This window comes from Panthera pardus, unplaced genomic scaffold, assembly GCF_024362965.1.
Source record: "Panthera pardus isolate Hobbes unplaced genomic scaffold, ASM2436296v1 HiC_scaffold_27, whole genome shotgun sequence".
NCBI lineage: Eukaryota > Metazoa > Chordata > Mammalia > Carnivora > Felidae > Panthera > Panthera pardus.
The window spans coordinates 6,103,723-6,122,606 of NW_026526843.1; the positions used below are offsets into that span (position 1 = coordinate 6,103,723).

General features: G+C 44.5%; 1 protein-coding gene across 2 annotated transcripts; it reads left to right on the top strand.

The window, feature by feature from the left end:
• The first annotated feature begins 6,952 nt into the window (after positions 1-6,952).
• CCDC160 (coiled-coil domain containing 160) lies at positions 6,953-15,930 on the top strand. Of its 2 annotated transcripts, none has more exons than XM_019426956.2 (3): positions 6,953-7,085; positions 9,038-9,095; positions 14,887-15,930. In XM_019426956.2, the coding sequence occupies exon 3, from the start codon at positions 14,911-14,913 to the stop codon at positions 15,877-15,879; it is 969 nt and encodes a 322-aa protein (XP_019282501.1). In that variant the 5' UTR covers positions 6,953-7,085; positions 9,038-9,095; positions 14,887-14,910; the 3' UTR covers positions 15,880-15,930. The 2 variants fall into 2 exon arrangements, with proteins under 2 accessions (XP_019282501.1, XP_019282500.1); XM_019426955.2 differs by lacking the exon at positions 6,953-7,085 and adding an exon at positions 7,709-7,925.
• The last annotated feature ends 2,954 nt before the right edge of the window (positions 15,931-18,884 follow it).

Here is an 18,884-nt window from a genome sequence, read left to right on the forward strand (position 1 = left end):
AGAATGGTGGCAGAGGAAATCTAGACATGAGAAGGCCCAGATCGGAGCCCCGAGGAATGGTCCTTGAGGAGGCGTGTAGGGAAGTGAGGTGTTGTGAAAGCCAGAAGCCAGTTCCAAGAGGGAAGGAATAATCAGGTGTGTCAGAAACTGTGGAGAGGTTGAATTAGATAGGAATGAAAGGTATGTCAAATTGATATGGCAGCTCAGTGATCTTTTCTGACCTCTGTAAAAGGAGTTTTAGTGGATCCAGAAGCTCTGTCGAAGTGGGCCAACGAGGGAGTATAGGCTTTCAATGCCGAAGACAACAAAAAGGACTGGTTAATAGATGAGAAAACATCTACTTAAAAGTCTCAAAGACCTGCAAGGTAAGGAATTACCAGGATAAAACCTCAGCGACTGTGAGAACACAGTGAAGCGAAGCAACGAAATCGGCTTTGTCCTAAATACAATTGTGGTATTTGGGGGAGTTTGAGGATTTCAGCTTTGCAAAAGCCACCCAAAACACAGGGGTAAAAGACACAAGCTCAGGGCCCCGTCAAAGGTGGAAAGTCTAATAGAAGTTCTTTTCCCATGAAATTCATGTCCAAAAGGAAGAAACCCTCATGAAGGAGACCTTAGCTTGCTCTCGCACTCCCCCAGGGGACTACAAAGGAGTATTTCCTAGGTGGTGCCAAGCAGGACACAGAGGAAAAAGATTGGCCCAGAAGCTGTCATCATGCAGCCCCAATTCACACCGCCTGGGTGACTCAAGAAATCTCTAGTCATAAATTTAAAGTGATCCCGGCCTGCTAATGTTTCTTAGCAAAAGCAGACATAGATCCTTGGCTGAAGAAATTCACCTTTGTCCTAGATCTGAAAAATTTATTCAGCTGATTTTATAAGGAAAGTGAGCAACTCACAAAAAAGTTAAGAGCCAGAGAACGGAATTACCACCAGTGAGAACTGGAGTTATTAGACACAGAATATAAGAACTACGTTTATTATGTTTAAATAAATAAATAATGTGTGCAGCGAACAAGGATTTCTAAGGAATATTTGAAAACTTATTTCATCAAACTTCTAGAAGTTAAAAATAATCATGATCGAAATTAAGAACTCAATCAATGGAAGAGATTAACAGCAGATTAAGCCCAATTAATTAGACAATTAGTGAATCCAAAGACATTGCCAAAGAAATTCATTAGAAAACGGAAAGTTCTTTTTTTTAAAATACAATTTATTGTCAAATTCGTTTCCATACAACATCCAGTGCTCATCCCAACACGTGCTCTCCTCAATGCCCATCACCCACTTTCCCTTCTCCCCCGCCCCCCCCCCATTAACCCTCAGTTTGTTCTCAGTCCTTAAGAGTCTCTTATGGTTTGCCTCCCTCCCTCTCTGTAACTTTTCCCCCCTTCCCCTCCCCCATGGTCTTCTGTTAAGTTTCTCAAGATCCACATATGAGTGAAAACACATCACAAGAAAAAAAAAATTTGTAATTGTGTGGTAATGACAGATATTAACTAGACTTATTGTGGTGATCATTTCACAATATATACAAATATCAAAAAGCATTATGTTGTACATCTGAAACTAATATCATGTTACATGTCAATAACACCTCAATTTAAAAAAAGAAATTATTCTGGGTACCTTGGTGGCTCAGTCAGTTAGGTATCCAATTCTTGATTTCGGCTCAGGTCATGATCTCATGGTTGTGAGATTGAGCCCCGTGTCGGGCTCTGTGCTGGGTGTGGAGCCTGCTTGGGATTCTCTCTCTCTTTCTCCCTCTGCCCCTTCCCTGCTTGTGTGTGCGTCACTCTCAGAAAAGAAAGAAAGAAAGAAAGAAAGAAAGAGAGAAAGAAAGAAAAATTATTTGGAAATCAGCACAGAAAGACAAAGAAATAGAATGTATGAAAAAGGCACAAAATTATTTCCTAGGTGGATTTTACTATTTGATAAATTTTTAAAATGTTTATTTATTTATTTTGAGAGAGAGAGAAAGAGAGGAGAGAGAGAGAGAGAGAGGGAAAATCCCAAGCAGGCTCTGCCCTGACAGTGAGAAGCCCGACACGGGGCTCGATCACACAAACAGTGAGATCAAAAAAAGTTTTAAATCAAGTTGTGTAACACAGGATCTAGTAGATGGTGCAGGGACAACTGGATGTCCACATGCAGAAGAATTGTTGGCCAATTCTCTCTTTTTCTTATCATTTTTTTTTTGTATAAAATGTCACTTGGATTTATCACTGGGATTCAAGGAGTCAACACAACCACACACTTTGCTATTTGTGGATGAACTGAGTAACAGCCGTGGAGTGATCAGTTGCCAGCAAACTTTGAATGAAGTGATGTGATTGGTTAAGGATCGTGAAACACATCTGTCATTTACATGTTTTTTTGTGGCCCAAAGAGCTAGTGGCAAAGTCTGTACTTTATCCACTCCCTCACAGGTAATACACTGTGGTGACTAAAATTGAGAGACTGATGTTATTTAACTAGACTGTGGTAACTGAAATTTGTGTATATTGGAAGGAAGCAAAGGGAAAACTATTTGTATACATACTTTGCTTATTAGATTCTACCTTCAAGTGATATATAACACTCACATATAGTATAAGAACCATGCAATACTATGCTTCCATTTATTCCCTCCCAAACTTTGTGCCATTTTTGTCATATATTTTTTTACATATGCTACAAACCCACAAAATATTGATAATTTTTAAAATCATTTTTGAGTAAGAGAGAAGTCTTCATACCAATACACATACTATTTCCAGTGTTCTGCGTTCCTTCATGTAGAACCAGGTTTTTAAATTTCTTTTATTTGTTTTAATTTAATTTTATTATTTTTTAATGTTTATTTATTTTTGAGAGAGAGAGAGCCAGCGGGGGCATGGCGGGGGGTGGGGGGGAAGGGGACAGAGGATCCGAAGCGGGCTCTGTGCTGACATCAGAGAGCCCATCACCGGGCTCAAACTCAGGAACCAGGAGATCATGACCTGAGCTGAATTCAGATGCTTAACTGACTGAGCCACCTAGGCACCCCTAGAACCAGATCTTTTAGAAGATTTTATTTTTGAGTAATCTCTACACCCAACATTGGGCTTGAATTTACAACCCTGAGCACAAGAATCACATGCCCTTCCAACTGAGCCAGCCAGATGTGCCTATAAAGATCCAGATTTTCATCCTATATGAGGCCTGAAGGACTTCCTTTAACATTTCTTGGAGTTCAGATCTTCTGGGGCTGAATTCTTTTAGCTTTTGTATATCTGAAAAAGTCTTTATTTTGCCTTTGCTTTGAAAGATCTGGTTACCGGGCGAAGAAGTCTAAGCTGACTTCTTTTCCTTTCACTAGTTTAAAGATGTTCCACTGTCAGCTGGCATGCCTTTTTTCTGATGAGAAATCTCCTATCATCTGTATGTAATGTGTCTTTTTTCTCTTCTGGCTGTTTTTAAGATTTTCTCCATCACTGGTTTTAAACAATGTGATTATCATATACCTTGGTGTAGTTTTTCTCATGTTTCTTGTGCTTGGGGTTCATTGATCTTACTAATTTTTGGGTACCCAGTACTTAGCACACTACCTGAAATGCTGCAGACAAATCAGTAAATATTTTCTGAGCCAAATGGAATGATTTCATAAGGTAAATCAACTGTATGAATGCATCTATTTGGATCTTCAAATATTTTAATTTGTTCAACCAAAATAATTTTCACTGACAAGTATTACCTTTTTCTGTGGGCTCTTTCTCTGTGGCTCCTCCCATCCACTGCCCTGCATTTTAAACTCCAGGAAATGTGAATTATTTTGGATTTTCCAAACTGTCACGTTGTTTCATGCTTCTGTGCCTTTGCACATGCTGTTCCCTCTGCTTTTATCTCTTCTGTCTGCCTGGGGAACTATTATTCATCTTTCAAGATCCAACTCAGATGGTTCAACTTCCAAGGAGGTTAAGACTTCTTGACTCGAACCCTTTTCGCATCTGATTGACCGCTTCTTCATCTGAGCCCATCCTAATTTTGTAAGTACTTCCATCACTGCGTTTATCACATTTGGCTGTCACATTTGGCTATCTCGCATTTAGCCCAATTTCAGGCACATTGAAGTGCACAGTGATCATTACATGAATAAATAGGAGTTGGGAGAAATGTAAGAAAAGGAAGAGAGAGGGGCGCCTGGGTGGCTCAGTCGGTTAGGCGTCTGGTTTCAACTCAGGTCATGATCTCGCGGTCCATGAGTTTGAGTCCCGCGTTGGGCTCTGAGCTGTCAGAGCCTGGAGCCTGCTTCCGATTCTGTGTCTCCCTCTCTATCTACCCCTTCCCTGGTCACCCTCTGTCTGTCTGTCTCTCTCAAAAATAAATAAACATTAAAATTAAAAAAAAAAAAAGAAAGAAAAGGAAGAGAGAAAGTAGCATTAGCAATGCAAATCCTATAGGGCCTTATAGCTATCATAAGGATTTTAATTTTTACTGCAGGTCAAATTGAGGCCCTTTGTAGGCTTCTGAGTAGAGTGGTAACATGATCCGACTTAATTGTTTATTTTTTAAATGTTTTATTTTTGAGAAAGCACAAGTGGGGGAGGGGCAGAGAGAGGGGAACAGAGGATCCGAAGCGGGCTTTGTGCTGACAGCAGCGAGCCCCATGTGGGGCTTGAACACACAGACAGGAAGATCATGACCTGAGCTGAAGTCAGACGCTCAACTGACTGAGCCACTCAAGTGCCTCCTGACTTAATAGTTTATAATGGTCTGTCTGGATGTGTGTTGAGAATCAATGGTTGGTATGTGTTGTGGGTTGCACTGTGTCCCCCCTCCAAAAACAAGATAAGCTCCAGTTCTTACCCTTCAGTCCCTATGAATGTGCCTTTATTAGAACTAGGGTCTCCGTGGATGTAATCACATTAAGGTGAGGTCATATTGGATTAAAGTGGGCTCTAATCCAACATCTGATGTTCTTATTAGAGGAGGGGAATTTGGGCACACAGACACACACACACGTTTGCCAGCTTTGTGGAGATAACACAGACACATAGGGAGAGCACCATGTGAAGACAGAGGCCGAGATTGGAGTGATGTGTGTATAAGCTAGGAAAGGAAAGGCCACTGATTGCTTGCAACAATCGGAAGTTAGGAGAGACAGATGATGGTCTCTCAGGGTCTCCAGATGGAATCATCCCTGCCAGCACCTTGATTTCAGACTTCTAGCCTCCAGAACGGTGAGAGAATAAGTGTCTGTTGTCTTAAGCCTCCCCCCCGCCGCCCCAGTTTGTGATACTTTGATACAGCAGCCCTAGGAAGCTAATACAGTGGACAAAGGTAGAAGCAGTTAGGAGGTTAATGCACTGGTTCAGTCGGGAGATGACGGAGACCAGGATCAGGGTGGTAATGGCGGAGATGGTAAGAAACCACCAGATTCTGGATACATTATGAAGCTAGAGCCAAAAGAATCTTTTGATATACAGGTGATGGGGTGTAAGAAAAGTTAGCTATTGTTATCTGTGTGAATAATTTAAATATTATCGACATACAACATATACCCGTAAGTGTGTATTTTTTCATTGCCTTGGGGCAAATATCCCAGGTTTGAGGTTCTTCAAACAAGGCTCATTCATCGGCGAAATGAAAAGAAGCTTATTTTGCTATGTGATTCAAAGGGTACATCACATGATTTCTCTGGGTCTCAATCTCCTACTTGATGAAACAAAAAAGCTGAGCTCTATTGTAAGACTATGTGATTCTGTTATCATCATGTGCCTCATTGCCTCGATATTGATAAAGTTTCCAGAGGATAGTACCCTGTTTTCCGACTTCCATATTTGAAAACCTATCTACAAGTCTGCAGTATCTTCAAGTAACAGAACTCTCTGTCCTCTCTGTTGTTGATTGTCTGCCATTTGATACTTTGAGTAGGAGCGACCTACCATATTTAAAAATAGAATTACAGAAAGACCAAAGTAACCCTTTGTGCATTCTTTCCGGGATATGAGAGTGGAGTGGGGTTGCCTAATGGGAGTGTGGAAGTCCATTTGAAATAAAGATTTGGAATTTTGAGTCTCGAGACTTCAGATTCCACTTCTCGGAGCACACCCCGAGTTATCACCCTCCGCATGTTTATATTTTAGGAGGTTAATGAATTTACAGGACAAGATAATTGTAATACTAACAGGAAACATTTATATAGGGTTTGCTATGTGTCAGGCCTTGCTGTCAGGGTTTTGAAAATATTAACAGTTATTTTCCCCATTATACAAACAAGGAAACTGAGGCACAGAGCTATTAAGATTCTTTTATTCCGTTAATAAGGGATCTCATATCAAGCAAAAATAAATGGAAACCTTTCCAAATAATTAAAACAGAAATGACAAATGCAAGGCACTTTGGAGACTTAATGTCAAGAAAAGAGGTTTTGTCACCACCCACAAACTAATTCTGACGGGGTCCATAACAAAACACCCTTGACATTAGGCCGCTTCCTGCCTCCAACCCTTGTTGACTTTGGATCTCTAAGGAGGAAAAAGGAGACTGAGAAGCAGGCCTCAGGGCATCTGAGTGCCACCTCGCCAGCTCCCAAACACCTGTTAGATCCGGTTCTCAAGAAGTTTCAAAGTTTTGAAATGTATCCTTGTATTGTTTCTAAGTGGGTCCCTCGCTGTCGCCTTGCAAACGTGCTTTAATCTTTCACTTGAGATTCCGGAGTCAATGTTTCCTTTCACCTTCATGCTTGCCAGAGGATACGAGCTTTCCTAAAAGGCGCAATTATTACCCTGTTGGACACCCGAGTTCCGCTCTGTTGCGGGCCCCACAACCCTCGCCAGGTCTATCTTTTGGTCAGTCTCAGCTGGGTCCAGATGAGAGAGACTATGGCCACGCCGTGTCATCAGTGTGGGTGACCAACGCGGTGACGGAACAATCGGTGGTGGGCAACCAGGCTGATCGATGACTGAGGGGGACATTTATGTATTCAGCCAAATACCGTGACCGGAGTCTAGTACCCAATGAAAGACGTGGGCTTGTTCCCCCAACCCCATCCCAGAAGCCGGGGGCCAACTTTGAAGCTGGTGTCGAACTGAGTGCCTCCACCTAGAATTTAGCCTCAGGTGGGTGCAGCGGTGGTTTGGGGAAGTTCCCGAGTGATAAAGAGGAAACCCGAGCTACCTGAGACACAAGCCCGGTCTCCCACAGGGGCACCACGGGGGACAATGCTCTCCCGGCGCGGGCCCTTCGAACCCTGGCCAGAGGCAGACCTTCCCGCCAGCCCAGGTGCAGAGGGGCAGGGGCGGGCGAGGGGGCGGAGGCGGCGGCGGCGGCGTGCCGTTCCCACATTGTTAGGGACGCCGAAGCACATCCCGGCTAACCTTCCACGGCTAACCGTCCTCAACGCCATGCTACTAAAGGACAGGCCTAGGGATCAGCCCCGTGCCACTCCCCCCTCCCCCCACAGTCACGGCGTCCAGGTGCCTTTGTGAGTCACCGAGACCCTCCGTAATAAGCCCACAGTGGGTGGGGCCGCCTCACACTTTCTCGCCTCTTCCCACCCTGACCCAGTCCTCCGCCGATTGAGCTCCCCAGGCCGGCGGGCAGCAGCAGCAGCAGCAGCAGCCGCCGCCACCGCCGCCACCGCCGCCACCGCCGCCGCCGCCGCCGCCGCCGCGCCCGCCCCACCGGGCATGCTCAGAGCCCGGGCGGGCCCTGAGTGGCGGCAGGCAGCGCCCTGAGCTCCGCGCGGGGCCCCCGGCGCCCGGGTCCCTTTAAATCCGGCCGGCCGGTTGCTAGGCAACGGCGCGGCCCGCGCTGGCGCTGCACTGCGGAGGCTCTGCCCCGCGCCGGCCGGGCCGGGTCGCGGTGGCCAGCGCCGAGCCCAGGGCTGCCGGCCGCCAGTGGTGGCTGGCTTCGGGGAAGGGGAGCCAGAGCCCGCCGGACCCCACCCACGCTTTCAGGTACGTCTGGGCGCGGGAGCGCGGGGGCTCCCCCGGACTCGCCGCAGAGTCACCCCGGGCCCGGGGCGCCCGGTCCCCCACCCCGACCCCCCCGCTGCGGCTTTCCGCTCTCCTCCGAGGCCCGGGCCGGGAGCTGGCGAGCGCCGCGGAGCCCAGGGGACGGGGCGTGGGCGTCGGGGCGCGGAAGGAGGAGTGGGGTCGGGCCTCGCCCGCTGCCCTCCGCCCGCTCCCCCACCCCTCGACCCCCCCCCCCCCCGCCACGGGGTAGGGGGACCGGGGAGGTGGCAGGTAGCGCCCAGACCCGAGCCCCCTTCTCCCCACTGGAAGCAGCGATGGCAGGAGTTTGTTAACCATTTACCGAGAAAACCCCCTAACTATGCACGCATAGATACAGCTTTATAGCACGAATGTGACTTCCATACTAATAAAGTACTCAGCCTTTGGAATTAAGGTGACTCCGTACCTTTTCTTCTAGAAGGAACAGTTTCACACTAATAACAAAGAATTGGAGGCTTGCAAACCGTTCACCGGGGCCCACTTTTCAATGGTACTTTGCTTCACTTTCAGTATCTGCCGAACAATAGGGAAGACAGTTTGTCCCATGAAGTGGACGCTTGGCTCAAATGTTAGGACCCTGGGAGACGAAGGCAAAAATCGAGGTCACTTCCCATTTTGATGATTTTACAAATTAACCGCACTCCGAGGGAGGGAGGCAGGCAAGGCCTGGGCTCCAGCCCTTTGCTAACGTGGCTCTTGGCACGCTCATTAGTGACAAGCATGCTGCTGCGGCCACCAGCGGTGGCTCATTTGTTTGGTAGGTGCTAAAGGCCGGGAGATACCGCGGTGAATAACACGCCACCATGATTCTTGTCCTATTTGATAACTTCCCTCGCTCGGGGACCGGAGACTTCGCGGCATAACAGTTGGGAAAGTGGGCTGACAAGTTAAAAAGAAAACTTGCTTCCGAGTGTCTGGCATCACATTCTAGATAGGCCACACGGCATTCTAAGTATATCGCTTGTCATTTTAAGCTACATCTCAGATATACACACGGATTGGGGTATTCTGGTTAATTATATTTCCTAATTATGCTGTGGGGATTTTATTTTCAGTTCAAGCTGGGGAAGGAGGACAACGGCATCCAATAGAAGACCCTGGATCACAGAGAGTGTAAGTTGTGCTGGCTGGTAACTTGTTACTGTTGGTGTTTACCTGCGCAAAGCCTCACCCCAACAGAAATCTTCAACTTTGTAGCTAGATCATCAGTCTGCGTTGGCAGCAGGCTATCAGAAAAAGTCTCATGAAAATACAAAACGAAACAAAAGTGTCCTGAAGACTTTAGCTAAGCCAAATAAACTTTGGGGGGGAAATAAAAGTCCATTTCCTAAAATGTTACCCCGAAGACTGTAGAAACCAGAGGAGAAATTATAGATATTTACAAAAACTCACTTAGAATCAAAGCATTAATAGAATTTTCGGAAGGAATGTTAAAGGTCATGCATTCAACAAATATTTATTGGTGGCTACTGTGTGTCGGGAGACAGAGGTGAATAAGATGCCAGGAGATCACAGCACGTTGGTGAAATAAAACTATGATGAAAGGCTGTAGAACAAGCATGGGAAAAACCCAGAGTGCAGAGTCATCCTTGCTAATATTCAAACTGGTAGTCCGATTGTGATATTTCTGAGAAGTTATTGGTGGCTCTGAAAAACACTGGGGCATTTGGAAAGTTCTTGGTAAAGCAACTGGAGATAAAATGCAAATACCTTCAGTTGCAGAAAAGACTCCCTTAGAATCAGTTTAGCTTCGGAAATGTGGAGGCATCAGCCACTTACAGGCCTCAAGGCTAACCTTCCCTGAGGATGCAGGTTAAATTAATGTAAGATTTGACTTCATGTTCCCCACTGCTTGTTTTAATTGTTTTTTTTTTTTTTTTTTTTTTTTTTTTTTTCTTTCCAAACTGACTTTGTCTGAGATCTGATGATTTCAGGCTGGCAACTTGGGAGAAGGAGTGGGTTGTCTGACTGGCTGGTTTAGGTCCCAAGGGAGGGTAAGGAATGCCTACAAAACAACAAAACCTATTGTCTACAGTGGACTTTAAAATTGCTTCCGTTTTCATTTTCATTCATTTCTCTTAACCACCTGTGAAATAGGTATATTTTCCCTATTTTACACCCGAAGAAACCGAAGCTCAGAAAAGGTAAGTTTTCCCCGTAGTTCTCAAGTGTGGGAGTCAAGGAGATGTGCCGCCCTCCAGTCTTTTCTCCCTATAGTCCTTACTCAGTTCCTTTCTCAAGAACTTCCTTTTCCTTCGTCCGCACAGTGTTGCACACTAACACATGTCCCCCCCACCTTGACTTCAGACACTTCATTTGGGTCCTCATTTGGGTGTTTAACACGTTTCCGTGAGCCAGTGATTCTCAAGAGGGTGGAGAATGGAGACCTCCCCTGGAGGGGGCAAGTCACAGTCTTCTCAAGTAAGGAGAGATGGTTAATGACGAGAGTGTTTTGTGTCTGGGAACAGTGGAAGCAGAAGAAAAAGGTCGAGAACTACTGCTTTTAAGTGAGAACAGATCGGACAATTGAGCAAAGAAGCCAGGCCAGTGACTTTCTTTGTAGCAGGCTTTTTTTTCCTCCTTCCTTATTTTGGCCCAGCCGTTTTTCTGAGGGTTGGGAGAACTGAAACCATCCAAGAATAATGGGGGAAAGTTCCCTGGGCTAAGAAGGGGCCTTTTGTCTTCCCCTCACTGCTCCTGGGTTGTGACTAAAAGCCCCGCCTCTAGCTGAGAGGGTGGCTGAGGGGCTGAGTGTAATGACAAAAGTTTGACCGTCAAAGGTTGCGGATGACCTTTTCCAACCGGCATTCCCAATTGACAAACTTTGGGATGAAGCACTCTCCCGAGGTGGGGAATAAAAGCCTCTGGAGGTTTTCCAGAACTGTTTCCCACTCCCTGCCTGCCCCTGCCTGGGGGAATACTTGCATTTTGCGGACAGATGTAGATTTATGCAAAAGAGATTGTCCTGAAACTTTGAAATCAAATTCCAATATAGATGAGATAAGGCAACAGAAAAAAGATCTTTGATTTTGAGCTTATCAAATTTCCCTAAAGCGTGTGATTTTAAAAATGAATATTTTAGAAAACAGCTAATTGGATTTAACATATTTGATCACTTATCCACCTTAATATGAGTGTGTTCCCCAGGGCCCCATACCTTGAAAATGAAAATGAGATGATTTTGTGGGTTTCTCCCTTCACGGTAAATAGTGGTGTATTATTTTCTGGAGCTATTCGAGGGTAGCTGTGCATTTACCTAAGTTTTTTTATGGAATGGTTTGCCTAAAGATCCGTAATAAATGATTGCTCTTTGCTTAGCTCTCAACAATTAGGTTACATGACATTACATTATAAATTTCTTTTCAACTTATCGTATCAGTGGTTCCCAAATTCTCTAGAAGAGTCAGGAGATCACTTACTCCAGCAAAATGCCCTACTGCTTTGCCACTGGAGAAAGAAAGTCACCGGAGGAGGAATAGCGATGTTTTCAGAGAGACACTAACTAGAAGGATCGGGAGTCTCATACTAATTCACGTCGGGCACAAATGAGTAGATGTAACCAAGTCCTCGACACCCATGTCTTACCAGCACGGTCCCAAGGACTTCTGGGGGATCGCTCTCTTAGAGGGCTATTAATGTTATTTTTGTCATGGGACTTTATATTGTTTTCCTGTGTTCTGGCTTGTTTGTTTCTTTCAAATTTTCATTTCTCTGGGACCTCCTTCCCCTACCCTTTAGTCCTTCCGTAACCGGTGTAGCGGTGGGTAGGCACTTCCAGTAATAAATGCTCACAATTGACCCACTAGAAAGGCCTGCTTCTCCTTTCAGTAATGGCTCCCGCTTTGATCTGCCTTCTGCTGCCACAAATTACCCAATCATGTTTATTGAGAGCAAAATGGCTGCCATGGCAGGGTAGACGAGCAGCATTGTCTCAAAGCATATTCCTTGGCCTTGCCAGAGAATACTAATGTCATACTCGTCCTGCATAAAAAAACAAACAGTGCAGTTTGCGAAGAGAAAATGACACTGGCAGCTCTTACGCCCAGTCTGGGCTTTGCCATACTCTGTGACTAGATTTGGGAACAGGCCTTTAAAGGATATCTTGCCAATGAAAGAGGCAAAAAAAAAAAAAAAAAAAAAAGAGAGAGAGAGAAAGAAAGAAAGAAAGAAAGGAGCAGCTCAGAGCCCCCTTGACCCTGTCCTGTGTAAACCATGGGAGGGAAATTCCAAAAGGCTTTTCAAACCTTTCTCTTTCTGTCCTTTGATACGTGACATGCGATTCTCCTTACCCTCCCCCCTTCATTTTTCCTCTCTCCTTTTGTGGCCCTTTAAAAATTACCTAAGCTCTGGAAATAGTGGGGTTGTTTTCTTTCAGTTTGTGGAATGAAACCTAGCAGAAGAATAAAGAGGAATTTTCAAACAAGCGCTGACCTGGGAGACAGGGTCTCAGTTTTACCAACACAGTCTGTGTGGACTTGGTCAAGTCACCTGACTTCTCAGAGCCTGTTATAAAATAAGTGGACTCTTCCCAGTTCTTTGAAAAGCACTGACTGTATCAGGAAACTGTACAGAGAGAGGCTCGGAAGAAAGGTAGTGAAATTGAAGAGGAAAAAAAAAATATGTTTCTGTCAGAGATTTATCAGAGGGTTGGAGATAGAAGTCGCCTTTTCAAGGTGCAAAATTATCAATGAAAAGAGTTTCTTATTGTAACCTTTTTCTACACCCAGATTTCTGTCTCAGGTTTGTCATTATCGCTACCTCCAGGTATACGGTGGCCTCACCTCACTTGCCCCTCTCCACACCTCCTTCCTGACCAATCTCACCAATACCTTTCATCCAGAAATAGGTAGGAGGGATAGTAATCTCTCTCCCATTGCTGCCCGATGAAACATTTGTATCTGTTACAGAATTGTCTGGTGAAAATTTGACTGCTAAAAAATGTGACTGGCAATTAGCATCACTGTCTTGTCTCTTTCCTCTGTTCCTTTTTTTTTTTTTTTTTTTTCTGACCACTATAACTCCCAGTCGTCTTCATTCGTAGTTCTAAGAGGAGAGAAACCAGGATTAGGATGATCTTCCCCTTTAAGAAAAGACGGAGCCCAGATGCTTCCGGGTGGTGATTTAGTAGGATCATAAAAGTCCGAAAGGACTGTTTGACGAGAAAGGAGCTGATGCTCCAATGGCAAATATATACAATGAACTTCCAAGTCTATGCTTCTTACTGTGGTCTTGTTAACTAAACCTAAGTAAAGCTCGGCTTATGGCTTTTGAACCGATCATTTTAACACCTTCACTGAGTATTTGTATCTTTCCCTGTCCTCAAAGCCCAGTGGTTGCCAGTGGGGAATGCACCCTTGGGGATGTTGAATCCCTTCCCTCTTTTTTGGAGGAGGGTGGAATTAGGCATGTTCAGTACACATAGATACCAAGTTTACTCTCTCACCATCGCAAGGAAAATCTAACATTTAAACTGTTTAAAAAACTCCTGGGGAGGGGCGCCGGGGTGGCTCAGTCACTATATTACCATCTTTATATTATATAAATATATATCACATACTAAATAATAGAACATTATAATCTTTAATAATATTAAAGAAAATATTACTTTAAAAAGAAACACAACAATGGCCATTTTCTGTTACCAAGATAAAATTATATTTGTGTGCATGAGAAAAATCAGTGGTGATGCTACAAATATATGTAGCAAATGAACATATCAGCAATTGCAGTTGCTGGTTTGGTTGCTTCAGATGTCAGTGGCCTTTCAGCGTGTTGCTCGGGTCCTTCTTTCTCCCTACTCTCCGGAGTAGTTCTATTTGATCAAATACTTCTGTCCCTTAGGAAAGCTGTTATGTTATGGATTCTCTTTGAATAGGGAAGACTCCTCTTGACACAAAGAAAATATCCTTTAATTTTTAGAAATGGAGAAAGTTGGTTGTGATTTAGCCTGTTACATTTTTACCTAAAAACCACACTTGGAGTCAGTGTCTCGAGAAAAACCCATTTGGTGGCGTTAATATCTTCAACTGTTGACATTCAGTTCTCATCACGAAATTGCTGTCAAAATGGATAGAATTCTGTACTCTTGGCAGTCTGGCCTAAAAGCAAAGCCCAAGACTGGAATAGCAGGAATTTGCAGGTCAAGACAGAAGGGCAGTTGGCAGAGTTAGTCGTAAGGAAGTCCGCATGGTATACTTTACCCAAAGCAGCTCACATTGCATTAAGCCCTGATGTTTTAGTCACTTTAAAGAGTGAATAAGCGGTAGTCCAGCCCAAAAGAACTAGAAAAAAATCAGGCACGTCGGAAGCACAAGTATTAACCCACTCTTAATATTAACCTGTTAATTTGAAATCGCATTTACTCTTTTGAAGCAGTTCATTTTCGTGTGTGTGGTTGCTATCTCATAGAAACGTTTTCTCAGTCTACAATAAATAGCCAAATGTGGCAATTGATGGGTTATACTTCGTAGCATCAGAGAATTTGAAAGCTGGAAGCGCCTGTGGAACTTAGCTGGCTTCGTTTATTTATTTGTTTTGAGAGAGAGCGTGTGTGCACATGTGTGTGTAGGGGATGGGAGAGAGAGGAGGGAGAGAATCTCTTAAGAGGTTAATCTTAAGGGAGAGAATCTTAATCTGACATGGGGCTCGAACCCATGAAGCACGAGACCATGACCTGAGCCGAAATCAAGAGCCAGACGCTTAACCCACTGAGCCACCCAGGCACCCCTGGTTTGTGGCTTATCAATGAGGGGGGCCTAAGCCCGCATCACTCAGTGAGTTAAAGGGAGAGCTAGCCCTCAAATATTTAGGTCCTTTCACCTGTGAGCCAACACAAGTGGTTTCTTTCAACTGCACCAGCTGCCAGTGCAAACAGTGTGCCTTGATTTTGTATTTTGTTTTTCAGGAATCGGAAGACGTACCGGGAGAAATGGATGCTAGAAGAAAACACTGGAAGGAGAATATGTTTGCTCCTTTTTTCAGTGCACAGGATGTTCTAGATGAGGATTCTCAGCCTGAATCATCTTCTGAACAAATGACTTTAGATAAGGCCAATAGAATAGAAGGAATTTATAATTTGTCTAGTAGAAAGTTTCAAGAAGAAAATAAATTTAAGAGGAAAGAATTTATTTCTCAACGAAATGAAAAAGAACAAGAACCAAATTTAAGAGGGAGAAAGGTAAACATTTCAAAGAATGAAGCAGACACAAATTCTGTCTCCTGTGAATCATCTAATTTGGATGTTGTGACCGAAGAAAGGGTTATTAGCGTGGAACATCATTCTACCTGGACTACAAAGGAATTACCAACCCTCCCGTGGCACGACACGAAGAAGAAATTTACCGAAGGAATGTCTCCAAAACTTCGCCTGAATCTTTTGAACGAAGAACTGGAAGAACTTAATATGAAATGCAGAAAAATAGAAGAGGAATTTGAAAATGCCGAAAAAGAACTCTTGAACTCCAAAAAAGAAGTCTGTGCAAAATCCCTGAATTTTCAGGACACAGGGACGGAAGCTTCAAAGAAAGACTGGGAGCTCCAAGCTTTAAGAAATGACCTATCTGAAAGAGCAACAAACGTCCAGAACTTAACCGAAGAGCTCCAGCAAGCCAAAGAAGTCATCCACAGGCTGAGCCGAGAGAACAGAGATTTAAAAGAAGCCATCAGGAAACTAAAGCGTCAAACTGAGATTGGAAACGCACTCCTGAAGGAAGAAATGAAACTGTATTATGAATTAGAGATGGAAAAGATCCGCGGGGAGCTGGATGCCATCAAGAACGAACTGAGAGCTGAGAAGACCCTGCAAGCAAGAAATAACAGGGCCCTGGAGTTGCTTAGGAAGCACTTTGCTTCTGTAACATCAAGTACCCTTGACAGCTTGACAGAGGAGTTTTTTTAAAACTTGAAAAAATAAAAAAAAGCCTTTCACGAGGCAAATCTTGGAGCCAAATCAGTGTTTCTTGTGCTTTCTTTGTGTGCCACTTAAAATGTGTGTAATGGGACGTAGTTTTTCATTTGGGTGGAAGCAGGATATCCATAAAATGTATAAGCGTTCCCTTCAAAGCTTCTGCTTCCTCTTTCGAATGATGTTATTGCGAGAGCCCAAATGGAAATGAAGCTTCAGAAATCTCTTTATATATATATATATATATATATATATATATATATATATACACACACACGCATATATATACACACATATATATACACACACACACATATATACATTTCACTCAAAGACCTGTAGTGATTCACCAAATCATTTATGAATACAAATCAACAGCCATTTTGTCATCTTGTGAGCAATCTGTCCTTGGCACGTCAATATCGTTCCATCTGTGTTCGCTGATATTAACAATAAAAATCCTGTTTATGTGTGTAAGCATAGCATGTCTTTGGGTCTTATAGCTGCCTGTTCAGACTCCATGGGATACTAAAAATGTATCTGCTTTCTTTGAGATTCGACCTTAATTAGGCACATATAAACATCTCCGGAAAAAATGCAGTTCTCCACCCCCCCCCCCCAAGCCCTGCTGCTTTCCCTCTGCTTTCTCCCTTGACCTGGCCGCAGTTCCCATAGACTGGAAGACGACTTAAGAGGCATGGCTGTGACCTTTGCTAGAGCCCTGATTTTGTCAGCAATAGCTTTTGCATTTTCTTGTGCTGACCAGCAAGGGGCGTTGTTGAACACAGCTCTTCCAGAATTCTACCGGGGAAAATTTATAAGCTTCGTGCCCAGTTTATGTCACCAGCTGGCTGGGACCGGAGTGAAAGGAGTAAGATGTCACCTTAGGTAAGCTGTTGGTGAGCTGGCTTCATTTGTATAGGAATCCAGTCCCGTCAGGGGCCTGGGCAGTGACAGTTTTGTACTTACGGTGAATAAAAATGTACTGCTTCAGTCATTTGGTGGAAATGATAGGCCAGTTGATTCTATGCGATTGTTTGTATCAATCACCAAGGTTTATTGTAACCGGAGTTCTATTTGCATGGCATTTTTAAGTCCAGTGAGCCAAACGTAATGACAGGTACAATGGTAAGGGTTTAGGTGTCTTCCCTGATGGGAAATCCCCAACCCAGGAGTGCAGACGCTTGAGTCCTAAGACCTGTTTTGCCATTAACTAGCTAATTAACCTTCTCGGCCTCAACGTCATCATCTGTAAGACGAGGGAGTACATCTATCATCCAGATTCTGCTCAGTTCTAACGTTCTGTGATTTCACCCTAGCGGTTTGATTTGTAAGTGTAACTATACCTGTGATGAGGCAAAACTCCAGCACTGGATCCCTTCAGTTCTAATACTTTGGGGACCTACTTGGCAGACGCCCCGCCTTCAAAGGAAATATGCACAGCCTCTTGTTTTTTGTTTTTTTGTTTTTTTGTAGTTTGAACACCTCCACATACTATGTAATTAAAAAGTCAGGAGAGGAAGTAAATGAGGTTACTTGTTCTCCTTTCTCTTGTTTCCTTTACTCATTAAGGTCGAGGAAGGCACTGAATGAAGGCAAACCACGCTATCCTGGGGGCCGAGCGGGGTGTGCCTGGCCTGGGAAGATCGGACTAAATTGGAAGATAGCAATCTTTGGAGCTTTCGGACTTGGCCCTGAGAACTTAACCCTGGCGCTGGCAGCCTGCTGGGAGAGGAAGATGACTTTCAGGTTTCTGGCGGTCCCTGGCTTCCCAGCAAGGTCCAGGCACAAAAGCAAACGAGGAACAATTGGCCCTGCTTGGCTCTCTTCCTCATCACCCCCTTGAAAGTTAGCCCTTTGTCCTTGCCCCACAAAGAGACTCAGCCCTGACTGCTCTTCCGCAGAGCCGCTTATGTGTTTAAAATATTTCACAAATTATATTAAGCCACTGGGCCCAATTTTTCTTAGTATATTTCCATTTAAAAAAAAATTTTAACGTTTATTTATTTTTGAGACAGAGAGAGACAGAGCATGAACGGGGGAGGGTCAGAGAGAGGGAGACACAGAATCTGAAACAGGCTCCAGGCTCTGAGCTGTCAGCACAGAGCCCGACGCGGGGCTCGAACTCACGGACCGCGAGATCGTGACCTGAGCCGAAGTCGGCCGCTTAACTGACTGAGCCACCCAGGCGCCCCTATTTCCATTTTTAAAAAGGAGTTTTCACTCCAGGAGAATTTCTGTCAACCGACCACATGTCTGAAGTCCTCAGTGACAACTTGGTTTATCTTGCTTGAGTGTGTATATGTGCTTATGTGTGCTTCGGGGGCAGGGAAGGAGCGTGTCTAGAAAAGTGCATGGCCTAGCCCAGCTCCGGGACAGGGGGTAGAGTTGTATTTCTAGGAGGGAATTAGAACACAGATTCTTGATGAGATAGCCTTGGATGCTGAGCCCCAGCAAGGCCTGCCTTCTGGAAAGGCCCTATGGAAATCCTAGGTCCAGACACTAACCAGGAGAGAATTACAACCACCAGGTCTAGAGGGCCAAGGAGAAATGGAAGCAAAGGTCACAGAACCAACAATTTGGAGCTGGGAATGGGCCACATTGATGCTTTTTAAAAATTAAAAAAAAATATTTTTAGATGTTTATTTTGGAGAGAGAGAGAGAGAGAGCAGAGGACGGGCAGAGAGAGAGAGGGAGACACAGAATCCGAAGCAGGCTCCAGGCTCTGAGCCGTCAGCACAGAGCCCGACGCGGGGCTCGAACTCACAAACGTGACGTCATGACCCGAGACGAAGTCGGACGCTTAATCGACTGAGCCACCCAGGTGCCCCATATTTTTTTTTTTAAATATATATTTTTGAGTTTTATTTATTTTGACAGAGAGAGAGAGTGTGTGAGCAGGGGAGGGGCAGAGAGAGGGAGAGACAGAATCCCAAACAGGCTCTGCGCTGTCAGCGCATAGCCAGACATGGGGCTCAATCTCATGAACTATGAGATCA

Bases quoted from the DNA above. Each gene is read 5' to 3' on its own strand.
- CCDC160 (XM_019426956.2), top strand. From the start codon at position 14,911: ATGGATGCTAGAAGAAAACACTGGAAGGAGAATATGTTTGCTCCTTTT.